The sequence below is a fragment of the Anabrus simplex genome, chromosome 7 (genome assembly GCF_040414725.1).
Source record: "Anabrus simplex isolate iqAnaSimp1 chromosome 7, ASM4041472v1, whole genome shotgun sequence".
Taxonomy (NCBI): domain Eukaryota; kingdom Metazoa; phylum Arthropoda; class Insecta; order Orthoptera; family Tettigoniidae; genus Anabrus; species Anabrus simplex.
This window is the reverse complement of record NC_090271.1, coordinates 10,720,916-10,739,438: the sequence shown is the minus strand read 5'-3', so window position 1 is coordinate 10,739,438 and position 18,523 is coordinate 10,720,916. Positions and strand designations below refer to the sequence as shown.

Genomic DNA, 18,523 nt, shown 5'->3' with positions numbered 1-18,523 from the left:
ATCAATAATCAACTTTCATTCCCTGTTGAAAAAAATACAAACAGAATCTGTGAGTGACAAATACTTGCCTGTTGTGAGTCCATGGAGGAATGAACCTTTGAATGCATCTTTAGCGTATTCTCCTTGAAAAAAGACTTATCACAAGCGTTACACTGATATAACTTCCTCTTGATGCGACAATGACGCTTCTTGTGCAGAACCAATGATAAACCACTGCGGCTGCAAGGTTTCCAGTCCTCTTTGGCATGTTTCTGTTGCGTATGCAGTACGAGGCCATACTGTGACCGACACTGGTCACCACAGTCTTTGCAGGCCGCACTGGGACTCACGTGAACCAGGTAGTGTCTCTCCAGCTTGCGTTCATTAGGAAACACTTTGTAGCACAATCTACATTGTAATTCTGGATGCATCTGTGAACAAAACAAAGTAAACTGAGAAGGAGATAAAAATTCTCTCGGTAGCATAATTTCAATCTAGGATCACAACTTAGTAGTTAAATAATCTATATCTATTTACCCTGTGACTGTACGTCTATACTTCAGTGTACCCCAAAGACAAAATGCAGCTTTTACGTTTTTAAAGATCACATGAATACGTGAAATGGAACGTTGTCAATATGTGAATACAAACTTGCAAACAACAAAGGAAAATAAGGAGGTCATACATTTTTCAAAGTTTTGTAAACTTTTTTTTTTTTTTTTTGGGCACAAGTACAGGCTTCACTTTGCACAATTTGGATACAACACCAACGTATGGTTTTTACACATGAACACTTTGCATTCATTGCAAACAATTGTGAATTTAAGTTCTTTTGACTTTGGACAGACGATTACATCTTCCATACTTCTAACTGGCTGATGCTGGCTGAGTGGGTACGCCAACTTCGAACTGCTCTGCAATGGAAAGTCAGATTTCTCTGTGTAGTGTTGTGGCTGAGTGGGTATGTCAACTTCGAATTGCTCTGCAATGGAAAGTCAGATTCCTCTGTGTAGTGTTGTTGTGATATCCACAGTCTCATTAATTCTTCTACCAATGTGAAAAAAAATTCTACTCCAGATTTTGCTTTGTCTTTTGAAAAAATAGTGTTGTCTTCATAGATAATATATGCATTCACACATGCAGTGTTTAGGATACCATAAAAGAAGTATAATGATCATAGCCTTGTTTTTCAACTGATGTATACTGGGTGGATATTGGATCAAAAACATAAGGACTCCTCCTTGAAATTTGCTCCTTTGTAACATACTGTGCCCGTGTATCACTTGTAGAAGCATCAGTGAAGGTACAAGCTTGAACGCTAATGGTTGAAATAATCTGAGGTCGCTTTCGCATAACTTGTTTTGCCTTTCTTCTTCTGTTCCTTTTTTTCACCATCTGATCCTGGGATTTACTCATCTTCTGAAGCATCCAGCGAAAAATATTTCTTCTGCCATATCATCTTCTTCAACAAAACGTATTTTACCATGACTATCCAGAACATATTCGAAATCAGGGATATCAGTCTCTAATTCTAGTAAAATTAGATCATCACCTTCAAGATTTCAAACACTTTAAATACAAAGTTCAAGGTTATGTGATTAAAAATCATTAAAAACCAAATTGACTACAATAAAATAAAGTTTCATTTACCGTACGGTAGGGAAATGTATTACATGTAATACATGTACAGTCAACTTTATTTTTATAGCAATCTTACTACTTGTTGTATAACAGTCTGTTGTTTTTTTCCATTGTACTTATTATAGCAGCCTTCTAATATTAATTTTGTTAATACTTCCACCATTGTAACTCATCACATTGTATATTTTTAAACCATCATTGTTATTTTTAATGTTATTTTACTTCAAATCTCTTCAAGATTTTTAAAATTCATTTCTTCTTCTTCTTGCGTTCCGGCCTTCTAAGGACCACGTTACAATTTCAATTCTTCCTCCTTAGTTCTTTCCTTTTCTTCCAGTATTCTTTCATTGTTTCACTGTGCTTCTTTTTCCTGTCTTCAGTCCACTTTGTGCCTGTTTTCTTTTCCTTCCTCCCTTGGAATCCTTCCATCTGTAAGACTTTCTTCCTAAAAATCTTTATTTCCAATAATTCTTCTTCTCGTATGTTGTTCCTTTCCAGGTCTTTCTTGACTTCTTGAATCCAGGTGGTACTTGAAGATTCGTTTAGTTAGTATATTGTCATCCATTCTGTAAATGTGTCCAAGAAATAGCAATCTCCTTTTTCTTGTTGTTTCTGATATGTTCTATGTTCTGGTAAATTTCACTGTTACTTCTTAACTTCCAAAACTCTGCAATTCTTAGAGGACTTAATATTTTCCTTATAATTCTTCTTTCTAATATTTCTAATTTATCGAGCTTGTAGTTCAGTGCGAGACATTCGCTGGCATAAAGGCATTCTGGTTTCACTACTGTGTTGTAGTGCTTTATTTTAAGTTTTCTTGACAAGAACATTTTGTTATAAGTATTCTTAGTTATACCATAAGCTCTTTCCATCTTTTGTATCCTCTCCTCTATAGCAGATTTTTCTAAACCATTTTCTTGAATTGTCTCACCCAAATATTTGAATTTCTTTACCTTTTCCATTTGACCAATATCCATTACTAAAAACTTTGGGGCACTTTTTATATTCGTCAAAAATTTTGTTTTCTCGGCAGAGATTCTCAAGCCTGTCATGTTGGCTGTCTTTTCAAGGAGATTGACTTGCCTTGCTGCATCTGTAAGGCTTTCTGAAAGTATGGCAAAGTCATCTGCAAATGCTAGGCAATTTATTGCAACACCTTTGTTCTTCTTCCCCAGCATGAGTGGCAATATTTTGGATTCTTTCAGTTTTTCATTCCAAATTCTTACAATTTTCTCCATGACACAATTGAAAATGAGTGGAGATAGACCATCACCCTGCCCGATTCCTGTATTTATTTTGAAAGGTCGAGATATTTCACCCATAAATTTTACTTTAAAATTAATTTCATTATTAAATGTTAATTAGATGCTTATTTTCAATCTAAGGTTAAGACAATGGCTGATGATGCCTTCATACAAGGCGAAACATGTACCACTATTAGTTAACAGATCTATGTAAATCATCCAAGACTAGACTTTGTATTGATTAGGTGGTCTATTTAACAAATAACTTACTGTTATTATTCCAATCAAGGGAAATGTATACCCCAAACATAAGTAGACGTCACTCCTTAGAGTACCGGGAGAGTTGGCCATGCGGTTAGGAGCGCGCAGCTGTGAGCTTGCATCCGGGAGATAGTGGGTTCAAATCCCACTGTCGGCAGCCCTGAAGACGGTTTTCCGTGGTTTCCCATTTTCACACCAGGCAAATTAAGCTGTACCTTAATTAAGGCCACGGCCGTTTCCTTCCCACTACTAGGCCTTCCCTATCCCATCGTTGCCATAAGACCTATCTGTGTCGGTGCGACGTAAAGCAAATAGCAAAAAAGAAAAAAAGAAAAAACTCCTTAGAGTTAGCACACCAACTGAAAGAATGTGAAGGCCAAAGAAAATTCAGAATGGTGGAAGGCTAGAGGAGTTGCAGACACCAAATTACTGCAAATTAAAAATTCCCTGGTGTACTGAGTGCCCCAGTCTACAGTTCGAGGGTTAACATTATGTCTTCAGCTGCTACCATGTGCAGACACTTTGATCTGTCTATGCGTCAATTTCAATGTTCCATTTTATTCTCTTGTTTTAATAACTGTCAAGTTCTTTCATCTGTCAAAACTAACTTATAAATAAATTTATAAACTACCTGTAAAAAGAAACAACTATCATTCCTGAAAGATCATCATTCTATCATGAACATTTATGTTTAAATTCTGTTTGAGTCCTTAAATACTTAAAAGTTTGGAACTTATCTTAATGTAGTCCTCACTTCTCTACACTCTACACTAGAATGCAAGATGGAGCAATGCTCAGTCATTGGCATGATTCCAGCTGGCTGGTCAGTCGGTTAAACCTCCACCACACCAACGACTTTAATGACAACCCCTACTTGGTTAACAAAACAATTATAATACTACAATAATAATAATAATAATAATAATAATAATAATAATAATAATAATAATAATAATAATAATAATAATAATAACGAAACTTTATGAAAAAGTTGAGAAGATAACTTGTTTGTGCTGTTTGTCCCGTTTCTCTGCGGGGAGGTGTGAGACAAGATGAATGTGTCATGGCGGGTTTTTATGACTGGATGCCTTTCCTGACGTCAATCTCATCAGAGTAGTTAATGAGATGAAATGAATGACGTGATACATGATAGCAGGAAGGGAGAGGGTGAAACCTGGTGCCAGCACATAGCCTACTCCTGTCGAATAGCACAAAGGGGTCTGCTCAAGGCTTAACATCCCCATCCAACAGACGAATCACTATCAACAGCGTCATATGCTTCACTCCATACGAGCACTGTGGAGAGGTTTGGAATCGAATCCCGGCTTTTGGCTCGCAATCTAGTGATTAGAAATTGTATACCACCACCTGCTGACCAACATTCTGATGGTGAACATTTTTCGACCAACAGGACTCAAACCGGCTAACCACAGAGTCAGACCAGCCTTAACGATCATGGCCACCAGACAAGCTTGAGAAGATCACAACTACTACGAGTAAAAGAATACTATCATTTTTATGGGCACCTTAAGAGGATGAGTCCAAAGAGACAGTCACACAGGATGCTTACAAAATTGTACAAAATTATGTTGATTATCCTCCAAGTCAATACTACAATAATTTACATCCAAGTAAGGTGAAACTTTACATAGACCTGTTTCGACTCGGTATAGGGTCTTCCTCAGTAAGACATACATAACAAATCAAAAACATCAAACACATAATAAGAAGTGCCTGTTAAAATGTTTTCCTTAAAAAACATGATGAAAATTAAAAATATGAGGTGGTGATTGTTAAAACAATTTTGAGCTGGAGGCCTTTTTGTTACAATATTTTTGTTGTTCCCTGATGTAGTTCAATTGATATCTGTACACTATTATGTTCAGTCATAGGCTGAGATACGTAAGTTGTTATTGGAGTTGAATAGTCTGTTTTCTAGCGTTATGTGGCCCGCTTGTATTACCAGTGTTCTCTGGCTGCAGAGTCCAGCTCTCGACAGACTTGCTCCCGCGGTCGAGACGCACAACGTGAATTTTTAATTCATTACGTATGTCTTACTGACAATGACCCTATGCCGGGTCGAAACAGGTCTATGTAAAGTTTCATCTTAATTGGATGTAAATTATCGTAGTATTGACTAGGAGGATAATCAACATAATTTTGTATTATTTTGTAAGAAGTTCAACCGTAAATACGGATTTAACGAGAATTGTAACTGTAACCAGTTGCTTAGACTACAAGAAAAGTGGAAAGCACAACCTTTATGACTTAAAGAGGTTCATAAGGACTTGGAAGAAGTGGGGATCCAGGAGGGAGAACAACATACAGGAAGAAAACTGCGAGTATGCACATCTCACTTGAAGAGTGACAAAGGAGAACGTCTGAAAGGAGTGCAAAGAAAAGGTAATATGTTTGAGAGATCTGGAGGATTGTGTAAACGTGGTCCATAGATGACCTTAACAAATGAAATAAAAATCATAATAACAATAATAAGGGGAGCACTACGGAAAATAGTAATAAAACCTAAAAGTACATTGACCTAGCCAAGGTGTGGCATGGTAGACAGTGAACCCCTACATAGTTTACAAAACAATTATAATGATACCGAGCATTCGGGAGATAGTGGGTTCAAATCCCACTCTCAGCAGCACTGAAGATGATTTTCCGTGGTTTCCCATTTTCACACCAGGCGAAAAAAAAAAAAAAAAAAAAAAAAAAAGGACATCAAATGAAGATATACCTTTTTCCTTGTAAACTTTGGTCACATTCCAGCCACATGCAAACATATACAGCTGGAAAAGTAATTTGAAATTGTAATTGAGTAAACTGTAATTCATTCCAATTACTGTACTTCTGTACTTTTTACAATGCTGGTTAATGGGGATAGAACCAAGGGAATAACCAATGAACATCACAACTGTACTGTAAGTGCCTAGGAACATTAAAAATTAAATAATTGAAGTTCAACCAATTCAATACATAAAAGAAAGAAATGTAGTAATTACATTCTTATTTAAATGGGACCGGTTTCAACCCTAGTCCAGGTCATCGTCAGCCGTAAAAACAAGTAGGCGAAATCACACAATGTTTATGAATATTGGAGAAATGGGTCAGTTTCACACTCTGTCAGGTACAAAGTCACAACACTATCAAATAATATATGAAGATTATAAATAAACTTGAAGTCGCAGACGAATAGATTTGTAGAAGCAAACCGCCAGTTCCCGGTGATCAGCGCGGCACATTCAAGGTCATGCGCTGCGGTCTCGAACGCCAAAGTAGAGTGGAGAATGTCTTGAAGGTCCAATATTTGTTTCGGTTGCGGGAAGTTCAGTACGTATATAAAAAATATACGACGCAAATCAGTATAATTGAATGAGAACTTGTGCTCCTGCTAAGTTCTTGGTAAACAGTTGACTTGAAAAAACAATTGTAAAGAGAAAAAAATGTAGTAAAAAGCGCAATATCGGAAAACAAATGAAAACTTATATACACAGTGCACTATTTTTAAAATTGAAAAAATTATTAGGACATGATTGAAGTAGTCGAAGTTGGCGCAAGACAAGAGTTAAAATTTGAAAGAGGAGAACCGAAATGAAGGTTGATTGTTTTTTTTTTTTAATAGAGAAGGTAGAATAAATTAACAGAGGAAGAGTGATAGTGAAAAAAGAGAAAAAATAAAAGAGATTGAAGTTAGATGGTATTGAGGAAGGATAAGATAGGGAAAATGAAGGAGGGGTAGTTTAGGGTGGGTTAGGAGGGTGGGTTATTGGAGGTAGAAAATGTGGGTGGGAACTTTGTAAGGCATGGAAAATAGAATTGGGGTTTTGGAATTTGGAATTTTTGAGAAGAAGAATTAGGAAGTCAAAAAGGATATTGGGTTTTTCAGAAATGTCGTTTAAATTGAAATTAGGGTTGAAGTACTGGTCAAGGTGGATAAAGCAATTTTCAGTAATGTTTAAGAGGGGGCCTTTGTTAATGATTTTAAGTATATTCATGTCATTGTTAATACTGGTGAAACTATGCTTGGAGTCTTGTATGTGCTGTCCTATGGCAGAGAATCTGTTGTATTTAATGGCGTTGACATGTTCAGAGTACCTGATATTGAAGTTGCGGCCAGTTTGTCTGACGTAGGAGGAACTGCAGTTGTTGCATTTTAATCTGTATACACCAGATTTAGAAAAAGCATTAGACTTATTTAGAGATTTAGAGTTGTGTAAGATATCAAGATTTCTATTGTTAGTTCTAAAAGAAATTTTCATGTCATGTTTTTTAAAAATATTAGTTATTCTATAAGCATCCTGAGTGAAAGTAAAGGTGGAAAAAGCAGTTGGTTTTATTGTGTCTTTAGATAAAGTGGTTTTTGGACGGTGTTTGAATTTGTTGATGATGCGGTTAATGAAGGAGTTGTTAAAGCCATTAAATTTAGCAATGTTGCGGATGGTGTTTAATTCATTATTTAAATCTTTTTTGGACATAGGGGTGTTGAAGGCACGAAAAATTAAGCTGTTATAAGTAGCACATTTATGAGCTTGGGGGTGCGAAGAATCTTGTCTTATTGTAGTTGCTGTTTGGGTTGGTTTTCTGAAAATTTTGTAAGATAAAGAGGAAGGATGTCTAGTAATAGTTAGGTCTAGAAAATTAAGAGTTTGGTTGTGTTCTGATTCGAGGGTGAATTTAATGTTAGAGTCTAAGTTGTTGAGATGAAGAAGTGTAGAGGCTGCGTTGGTTGATTCCTCATTTAATATTACTAATGTGTCGTCGACATATCTCGCCCAAAAGAGGATGTTGGAGAAATTATTATTATTATTAATTTTAGTGTTTTCTAAGAAGTCGAGGTAAATTTCAGCAAGAATGCCAGACGCTGGTGAGCCCATAGCCAAGCCATCTTGTTGATAAATGGTATTGTCAAAGGTAAAATAATTATTGTTGAGAACTAATTTTAAAATAGACACGAAGTCTTGAATTTCAAGTTTACTTAGGTTACTGAATTTGTTTAGGTTGTTGTTTATAATGGGGAATAATTTTGAAATTGGAATACTAGGGTACATGTTCACAATGTCAAAAGAATGGAGAGAAAAATTTGGTTGGATTTCAAAATTCTTTAATTTGTTGATTAGATCAGAAGTGTTTTTGATAGATTTGTTGGATAAAAACGATAATTTTTTAGTAAAAATGTTTGGATAAATTTAGAAGTGTTGTATAGGGGACTGGGTCTGTAATTGATTATTGGACGGATGGGAATGTTAGTTTTGTGAATTTTAGGGAGTGCTTTGGCAGTGGGTAGTCCTGGGTTCATGTTTATTAATTTAGTTTTTTCTTGATCTGTGAGGAGAAAGCAAGCGTTTTTTAAAGTATGTTTGAGTAGGCGTTGGATTTTTGTGGTTGGGTCTTTTTTTACTATAGAAAAAGAAGGGTCACTGAAAAAGTTTTTGGTTTTATCTAAGTAGTCAGTTTTATCCATTATGACAGTAGTGTTGCCTTTATCAGATTTGGTGATAATGAGATTACTGTCATTGATTTTCTTTTTAAGATCTGAAATGATTTTATTATCTTTAATTAAATTATTATTATTATTATTATTATTATTATTATTATTATTATTATTATTATTATTATTATTATTATTATTATTATTATTATTATTATTAAGAGAAGTGTTTTTGTTATTGTTAATGAAGACTTTTTCGAGTTTCCTTTTTACTTCATATCTGATTTCATCTTGTACATCTGTTGGCATTTTGTTAATGGCTATTTCAGATTCAATTATTAAATTGGTGGCTACATTGAAAGTGTTGAGATTGGGCCAATTGTGTTTGAAGCCCTTTGAAAGAATTGAGTTTTCAGCATCATTCAGAGTTGTTTTAGATAGATTTACAATGGGAGGATGGAATTGTTCAATAGTTTTGGAGGGTGTGTTACGGTTCTTAAACTGGAATTTATGTGAAGAAGAGTTGTTCTTAAGAATTTTGAGTTTTTTTCTCTAGGGTTTGTTGTTTGATTGACAGTACATGAAATAATTTATTGTCTACTTGAGTTAGGAAGAGGTTCCATTGTGCACTCGGGAGAAGATTAGCAATTTCTAGATGTGTTTCGTATAATCTGTTGTTTAAAAATGATTTTTTCTTGTATAAGAAACGAATTTCGTTTTTTAACCAAATTTTGTTGGTTATTCTCTCAATAAGGGCAAGTTCAAGCTTGACCAAGGCAGAGGATACTTCTTGGAGGTGAATGGAATGTTGCCTGCATAGAGCAGAAACATGGACTCTCAGGGAAAATGAACAAAAATACCATGAGAGTTTGGAAATGAGGTGTTGGAGAAGAATTCAGAACATCATGCTGACAGATCGACTGAACAATGAGGACATCCTAAGGAGAGTCAATGAGCAAAGAACCATTCTGCACGAGATTTTACGAAAACAAATCAATCTATGGGGCCTATTATGGGAAGGAATGGATTACTGAATGGCATTATTGAAGAAAAGAATGGAATAGGAAGAAGGATGAAACAGTTATCAGGTGATCTAAAAAAAAAAAAGGACGGGGGGAGGAGAAGACTATGCTTCAACAGCTAAAACAAGAGAGCTCCGAATTCTCCTTGGATAGAACAAGGGACCAGTTTTCAAACAGAACGCTAAATAATATTTATTGACACTGATATATTTATTTGCTCATTCTGACTGGCCAGAATGTCCTGCTACGATAATGGAGTAGACTGTACAGCCAGTACCTCAACTCCAAGTGTTGTGACCAGGGGTGGCTTTTCAGGTGAAGTAGGTGAAGTGCCACTTCACCATTTCTTTTTACCAGAATGATTTTTTTAAAAATTTATTTTTCTTATGACATTTGTTGGTTTTACGGAAAGAAAATGTTTTTTTCGTGCGGTGTTTGAAGCACCAAGAGCTCGCATCACTTGATGAGAACCAGGGGAACTAAATTGAAAACAAGAAATAAAGTGGTTCAACCTATTCAATACAAGAAAAATAAGAAATGTAATGTTACATTCTTATTTGATTAAAAACGGTACTGGTTTCGACTACTATTTTGGGTCATCATCAGCCGATTAAATAAAAATATAAAACAATGCATGGGAAAACAATAAGTAAAGGATAAGTCTTTCACTAAAAGCAGTTCAAGAAGCACTTTAACACTATAGGGATTAACACCTTGCTTCATTTAAATGACTGATCTTCGATTTCTTCTGGATTTTAGGATCTTACATCACGCAGTGCTTTCGGGCTGGTACCGCTTTTAATCAAATAAGAACGTAACATTACATTTATTTTCCTTGTACCGAATAGGTTGAATCACTTTATTTCTTGTTTTCAATTTAATTGTGATACAGTTCAATATGGAACATTATGAAATTTCTATCTTTAAACCACGGAAACTCACGAAAGCACCAGCTGTCGGCCACAGTATGGCACGTGAGATTGAGTGAAGACGAGAGATTCCGCAGCTGGCTCTACCTCCCAAGTGCTCCCCTGTACCGCTTGGCCTTGGCGGTTGCCGTGACAACCATGACATCACCCACGTACTTTCCTCATAGCGGAATGTGCAAGTGAAGTTGCCGGAAGATCGGAATGTTTCGTCTTCCCTGCGTCATCCTGTGTGAAGTACGAGTACTTATGCATCATGGTTCATTTGTAGTGTTGTGCTGCTTTATTTAAACATTATCCTGTTTATGACATAGTGTGTATTTTTTTAGAAACACCATTTTCACGTTGGAGAAACAAAGATCAGAATGAAGTTCTACGATTTGGTCGCCCTACTGAATCACTGCAAATTTGTGCTACAAAAGAAGTAAAACATTCGGGTAAAGACATTTTTATGGACGCTTATAAATTGTTCTCCCTTATTCTGTCCATCTCATCTACTACTGCATCAGTGGAAAGAAGCTTTTCTTGCCTAAAACGTATAAAAACATACCTTAGAAATGCAATTTCTCTGGGGTATATTGCTATTCAGAAAGAACTACTTCTGCAGTTAATGAACAAACAACCATTCTATGAAGACATTACCGATAAGTTTGCAGCTTTAAAGGACCGGAGGATCGACTTGATGTACAAAAAATAGGCGAGTTCAATTATTAAGAAAAACAATCAATGTAAATATATATTTTCTTTACTACTATAACTTTTTCAGTTTCTAGCATCAGTAAACAGCTGTGCGTCGTAAATGAAAATACGACAAAATGTCCAGCTCTTCTCGAGGGCGCCGCGCTTCCATAATTGTTAGTTGCCCGGTCAGATCTTATCTCTACTTTGCATTGTAGAGCAAAGGCACCCTCATGGTTGCCGCACTGGGACGTTACACAGCGCTCCAGTCTGTATACGGTCACGTGTTGGACCCTCCACCAGTCACAGGTATGAGATACGAGTACAAAACAACAAAAAACAACACGTAGTTCCTAAATCTGTCGCTTGAAACCGAACGGATTATAGCTCTTCACCATACTTTACAGTCACCAGCCGCCACTGGTTGTGACTCCGGGCAGATGAGCTTGTTTAAGCTCCTTTAAGTGGAGTGAAATCCATCTTACAGCATCTGACATCTGTCTCCAAGTTACAAGTGGTTAATTATGGGAGGAATGAAGGCTAAGGGAGCGGAGCACCTGAAGCGGTTCGATGGCATGCCACGTGTCCTTCCCCGGCAGCTCCTGCAGCTGTGCTCATATCAGACTTATGGACACTATCAGCAAGACCAATAGGGGAATCTAGGTCCTCCATACCTTTTTGGTCAGATTGTAGCACCCTACAGAGGAAACTCCAGTGAATCGCAAGACAGACATAACATTCGAGTGCCACTTCTGACTGGCGGGAAAGACCATCGTGTAGCTCCTTAAGCTGGGCAGCTATCTACCTGCTTCATTGGGTATGTGAGGCTTAGAGGATTTCTCGATGCCATACAAGAGGCAAGAAGAAAATGAAAATTTGGAAAAATCATTTTGCATTATGTGCACTGGATACACTGATGACGTCCAAGAAGTTGACTTCAATCAGAAGATTTTTTTTTTACAAGCAACACAGATAGGATTGTGACGACGAAGGGATCTCCCTTGAGCCGGGTTAATGGTTCTGTATGATAGTACATCCAAAGTTACTCAACATATTATCACCTTTATATTCATCCATGTATTACATTAAATGCCCCACACTGTGCCTAGTCTACCCAAGATGAGCCACATTTTGACTTATTTCTTTTCTTTCTTTCATTCTTTTTATTTAATATTTTACATTCCTTAAATTTCATCAATATTTCCTACATTTTTCTAATTTATTTTTCCTTTCTTTATAGCAAGCCGGCCCCGCGGTGTAGGGGTAGCATGCCTGCCTCTTACCCGGAGGCCCCAGGTTCGATTCCCAGCCAGGTCAGGGATTTTTACCTGCATCTGAGGGCCAGTTCGAGGTCCACTCAGTCACGTGATTACAACTGAGGAGCTATCCGACGGTGAGATGGCGGCCCCGGTCTAGAAAGCCAAAAATAACAGCTGAGAGAATCCATCGTGCTGACCACATGACACCTCGTAATCTGCAGGCTTTCGGGCTGGTAGGCCATGGCCCTTCGGGGCTGTTGTGCCATGGGGTTTGGTTTGGTTTTTCTTTATATCAACATTAGATGAGAATTCATTCTACCATTTTAATACAAAGAATAACATTTTTAACTTAATTCATATCTTCAAGTGCCTTTTCACCTGCATTTTAAAAGTAATTAATCTCCATGGATACCTTCAATATTTTTACATTGACTCTGTTCTACACGCGATATGGTTGAAGATGACCTTTAAATATGTCAAAACTAGTCCCATTAAAGGTTTATTTAATAAACAATATTTATTTTGTACTGAAAAGGTGGAATAACTCACTTATTATTTTAATTTGGTTTACCCAAAAATGCTATTACAGTGGAATCTCATAAGTACATTTTTGAAGGGACCCAAGAATTTGAACATTATAGATGGAAAAATGTGATAACGAAGATTAAATTTTTAATATATTAACTTCAAATAAAATCGAGTCGAACAGAAATATTTAAGCAGGTTTGAAAGCCTTGGAAGCTTTGTAGTTTTCCATGTTTGAATAGCTTCATGCAGTGCAGTGTCATTATCCAGGGCAGCAGCTGTGCCTCGCACACATCCATAAACTAAGTTGCGTCGACTCTTGAAATCCAGCCATTGGATGCTTCAAATTCATAAAGTCCCATCTTCTGTGCTAAAAGTGTGGCCTGAGCTTGAACCATTGTACTGTATGATGGCACGTTTGAAGCTCACACTTGTCCAAACCACTTTAGAATAATACCTTTTAATTCTGAAAACTGGCTGTGGCTATTAAGTTTTCTTTTCTTCAATAGCAGTTTCAATCAATTTACATTTCCTAACAATCATATTTAAGGATGCACAGGAATGTTTAACTTCCAAGCTAAATCCACACGCTTCATATTTGCATTACAACCAACTCCTTGAAAGATTTTCAGTTAAAATACGCCAGCAACACTACAAGGCAAGCTATCGTCACTGAATGAATAGAATAGGTAGGCTTATCATTGATGACACTACCAAGACCACAGACACTGCCAACCTGATAACGAACTCTCGACTATATTACCATGCCAAGCTTAAGCATTCATTTCACTTTTAGCCAGAGTGACACGCTCTGAACCGACAACACTCGAACGTGACTCAGAGATCACCTATTAGAACATTTCTATGGTTGCTTTTAGTTACAGAAACATTCATACTGTCTGAGTGGAATAGAAATCAAGTTTTAAAACTCACAGAACTTTATGAGCAATACCGATGTCTGTATGACATTAGAAGTGAGGACTAACACAATGCTTTAAACAGCATTTGTCTGTAACTGAACGCCAATCGCTCAAATACTGTACAATATGAAGCGATATGAAGGTAAACAGAGAGCAGTCATTCTCCCGACTTAAGTTTCCAAATGCTAGCGGAAAAAAACAAACTTGTGTGACGTCATAAAATGAGAGTCCATCATTGCTCCAATGTTCATAAAAAAAAATATACAGGATGCATATTGTATGCAAGAGTAATTAAGCATATTTCTATCTCACTAACACGCATCGCATCACGTCACTAAGATGGGTGCATATCATTGGTTATAGGTCTAACTGGATTAAGAAATATGCAAGAATAAGACAAAGTATTGAATGCAGTAAGCTGGAGCGGGCAATATGCTAAAGCAACATTTTATATACATATTTAGTGCATTTAGGACCAGGACTTTTAAATTCAACATTATATACGGAAAAACATGTCACTGAGGAACACATTAATGGGATGCCTCTGTATATATTATGATAACGATACATGGAGTCCAAATTGGAAAAGAGAAATATAATCTTTAGGCATGAAAGAACATCCTGTATATATACAATAATTTAACTCTTTGCAGTCCAATTCTCTGTCGGATGTTCCAACAGTCTGGTCCAAATTAATTTTGCACATTTTTACCTAGTCAGATTATACTCAGAACTTTTATTAGTAACTATAATTATATTATTATTATGATAATTATATTCTATAAACATGAGTCTAGTGAGTTATATACAGCTTTACACAAAAGTCATCAGTGCAGGAGTGAAAAATAATATAAAAAACTGAAGTGGAGTGATGCAGCTAGGAGGAACCTGCAGTACTCTAGTTTCCTGACCTGATGAATAACTAAACTAGGAGGCTCACTGTTGTGTATGTGCGGAACTATTTTCAGCATCACTGTTTCTCAAATGATCAACCCCCTCCTCCACTCAGGCCCGTTACCTTCGTGCGTCCTTTTGCTTTTGTAGCAGTCACTGGAACTTCCACTTCTGAATCTTCAGAAACAGAATATGATGGTCCGGGATCATTTCATGCCTTTTTAAGCATAGGTCCAGTCATTGAAGTTTCACTTGCAATGTCGGAGTTCACTACACATTCATCTTCACTCGACAGTTCTCTAAACTTTTAGTCTAATTCAAATAAATAATCATTGTCCCTGCTGTCTAAATAAACGTGCATACGTATTTCTTCTTCATTCATATTTGCCACTTTTATATCGCAAATTCAATCAGACAATTCGCATTCACAGATTAAACACGCCTAGTACGACATGTGTCCAGCACATTACTCAAACAAAACACAGCTGACAGGCCGCGGGTAACCATGACGATACACGGCTAGATATATCTTGTAATATTTCCATGGAGATAACAGAACGGCTTCCTTTGTGCATAAAAATTTGCTCTAGAAACTTCAGGGATATTAATGGACCTCAATCAGGTCAAAGAACTTCAAACTTCTTAAACAGAATGAAACATAATGGCCAAGATGACCTTGACGTTGGACTGGAAAAGTTTAAGATCAGACATGTACTATTCAAAATGCCCACCTTTTTTATTGCAATATTGTTCTTCAGCATCTCAATATTAGGATGGTCCTTCTTGCAGACAATTTCCTCAAGCACAATTTTGTTATCCAAAGACAGTGAACAATGGAACATTCTCAGAGTTTTCTTGGCCTTGCGTGCAGGAAAATAAATTTTTTGGAATCCACACTTCTACCCCAAAGCTTTACAATAGAACATAGCACTGTGTTTGGTACACTTTAGTGGATGCTTTGATACCTTTTTTGGACATACAGTGAAATTTACTCAGAAGTTTCGGCATGGATGTTGTGAGTGTAAAAACCAATTTTACTATTACAAGATATTAGAATCATTCCGTATTGATGGTTTTCACTTTTCAAAGGTGAAAAATGAGAGTATCCTCCAAATTCAATACAATAAATATTCCGTCATTGGACGGAGTAAACAAATTCAAACATGTTTCGGCTCGTTTGAGCCATCTTCAGTGAAAAATGAGGGGAGTTTGAAATAATTTACATAATATAAGTTGAAAAAAATGCTAAAAAACATAATGAAGGAGCAAATGAAAAAACAAACAAAAGAGAGCCTAGATGGAAACAAAATTAGCACAAATATACAATATTTACATCAATATGCGGAGCAAAAAACAACTCACTGCAACAAAATTCAGTGAAAAGGTGTTAATTTAAAATAATAATTGAAACTAAAAACTGTGTTAACCTAAGAAAACAAAGGAATGAAAAAACAAATGATGCAGATGGAAATGAACAATATTATAAATTCATGTAAATATAAATTTATAAATTTTATAATAGATTTTCAGCTATGGGAAAACATATGGTGGACTCAAACCATAAATTCACAATTATTGATCAGGATCTAAAAATCTTAAAAATGGTTAATAAGGGCTCTCTGCTCAATATCTTTGAGAATTGTTTCATCCACATGGATCAATTCTTTAATCTAAATTTCAACCTTAATGAAATATCGGAAAAAACAAACCCTTTACTTGATCTATTAATTCCTATTTTCAGTAAAAAGAAATTAAGTACTCTAAACCCCCTTCTTTCCCTCCAGCAATTACTCACCATTCCACATCCCTCAGCCCCATCTTAGGCATTTTTTAATTTTTATTTTTTAATTTGTTTTTCTCTCCATGTTTGTTTCCATCATGTTGGAAACAAATAAACATCTCAACTCTTTCCCATCAACATCATTTTGTTCATACTTGTTTCAGGTGAGCTGAGTTCTAGAAGATTCTTCAAGTGCTGATATTTTAGTCTTTCACCTGGTCTTCTGTGAGGTGCAGTCTTCCAATTGGAGGAAAGCTGAGAGCTAGCACAGGACATGTGATTGTGATGAGTGTATTTTTGAATCTTTACTTGTCTTGAATTTTATGCTTGCTTCATATATATGTATATATTTTTATTAATATTTATCGATACGGCCACCTGTGGGCCACGTTTACACACTCTTCCTTCTGTCACACAGACTGATACCCTTTTCATTACACTCTCGCCAAAGATTCTTGAGTCTTTGACTTCTTCTTGCTCGCTCTTCCACCGAGATGTTCTGTGGCTTCACATATTGCTCATCAGACGCATCCCTCATTCCCGCAAACTTCTTCCTAAATGATGTCATTTCCTTTATATCCTCCTCCTTGATACATATTTCTGCCAAGTCATTGTGCACTTGTGTAAGCCATCTCGGTTGTTTTTTCCACTTTTCTGCAGAAGAAGTATCCTGTTGGCCAATCTCTCAGGGTTCATTCTTTTGATATGCCCATAAAACATCAGTCTCCTTTTCTTCATCACAGTTGTGATTCTTTCTACTGTCTTGTAGAGCTCCAAATTCGATCTTAAATGGAATGCGTTTGGGTCAGTCGTCAACTTTCTTGGGCCTAAGATTTTTCGTAAGAATCTTATTTCTCTTTTTTCAAGGACTGGGTCGGCCATCCTCATCAAGGTTTTTGCTCCATAAAGGCACTCCGTTTTAACCACTGTGCAGTAATGTTTTAACTTGGCCTGAATTGAGAGGGACATGGAGTTATAGGTGGCATGACATAGTCTGAATGCCAATTCCATCCTTCTCACACTCTCCTTTAATCCCTCCTTTTCATCTCCATTGAGGGTGAGTATTTCTCTCAGGTATTTAAATTTTTGCACACGCTGGATATCCCCATACAGTGTAACAAGTCTGTCTGTCTGTCTGTCTGTCTGTCTGTCTGTCTGTCTGTCTGTCTGTCCGTCCGTCCGTCTGTCTGTGTCGCCTTTTTTTAGAGAATCCCTGAATGCTGTTTTTTCAAAGGAGATTCTTAACCCTGTTTTGACTGCAACATTTTGTAGTTCAACTTGTTTCTTGGCTGCTTGACAGTTGTCTGTAATAAGAATGACATCATCTGCGAAGGCAAGGCAGTCCAACATGATCGCATTTTTTTCCACAACCTATCTTTACCCCATTCTTCATTCTATTTTCAGTCATTCTCAACCTCAATTCCCTAATAACTTTTTCTAAAATGCAATTAAAGAGTAGTGGAGAAAGGCTGTCTCCTTTTCTCAAAGCCATTTTTATCTCAAAACGATTTGAGAGTTTGCCCATAAATTTGACTTGAGAAAAGGTGTTTGTAAGAGATTGTCGAATTATGGCCAGAGATTTCTCATCCACTCCAAACTCCTGCAGAACGTTCATGAGCACTCCACGATCTACGGAATCGTATGCCTTTTTGAAATCAACAAAGGTTACGATTGTCCTCTTCTGATTTCTTATTGATCTTATTTTTATAAGTGATTTTAAAATATAAATCTGCTCAGCACATGAACGCCGTTTCCTGAACCCGGCTTGGTATTCACCAATTTGTTTATCTAGATGTGTTTCAAGCCTCTGCTGTAATGCTCTGGATAGGATTTTGTATGCTGTAGGAAGAAGGGGGATACCTCTGTAGTTGGTGATGTTAGTTTGGCCCCCTTTTTTTGTGTAAAGGATGAATGAGTGCATTCTTCCAATCACTTTGTATTTCTTCTTTTTCCCAAATAAAAG

At 36.6% G+C, this 18,523-nt stretch overlaps 1 protein-coding gene across 8 annotated transcripts in view; it reads right to left on the bottom strand.

Moving 5' to 3' along the window:
* LOC136877210 (zinc finger protein 345) overlaps positions 1-18,523 on the bottom strand; it is a 240,452-nt gene that overhangs the window by 123,070 nt on the left and 98,859 nt on the right. For all 8 annotated transcript variants that reach the window (XM_067151049.2, XM_067151051.2, XM_067151050.2 and 5 more), the window contains one exon: positions 69-410. In XM_067151049.2, coding sequence (XP_067007150.2) covers positions 69-410 — 342 coding nt within the window. The remainder of the gene's footprint in view (positions 1-68; positions 411-18,523) is intronic.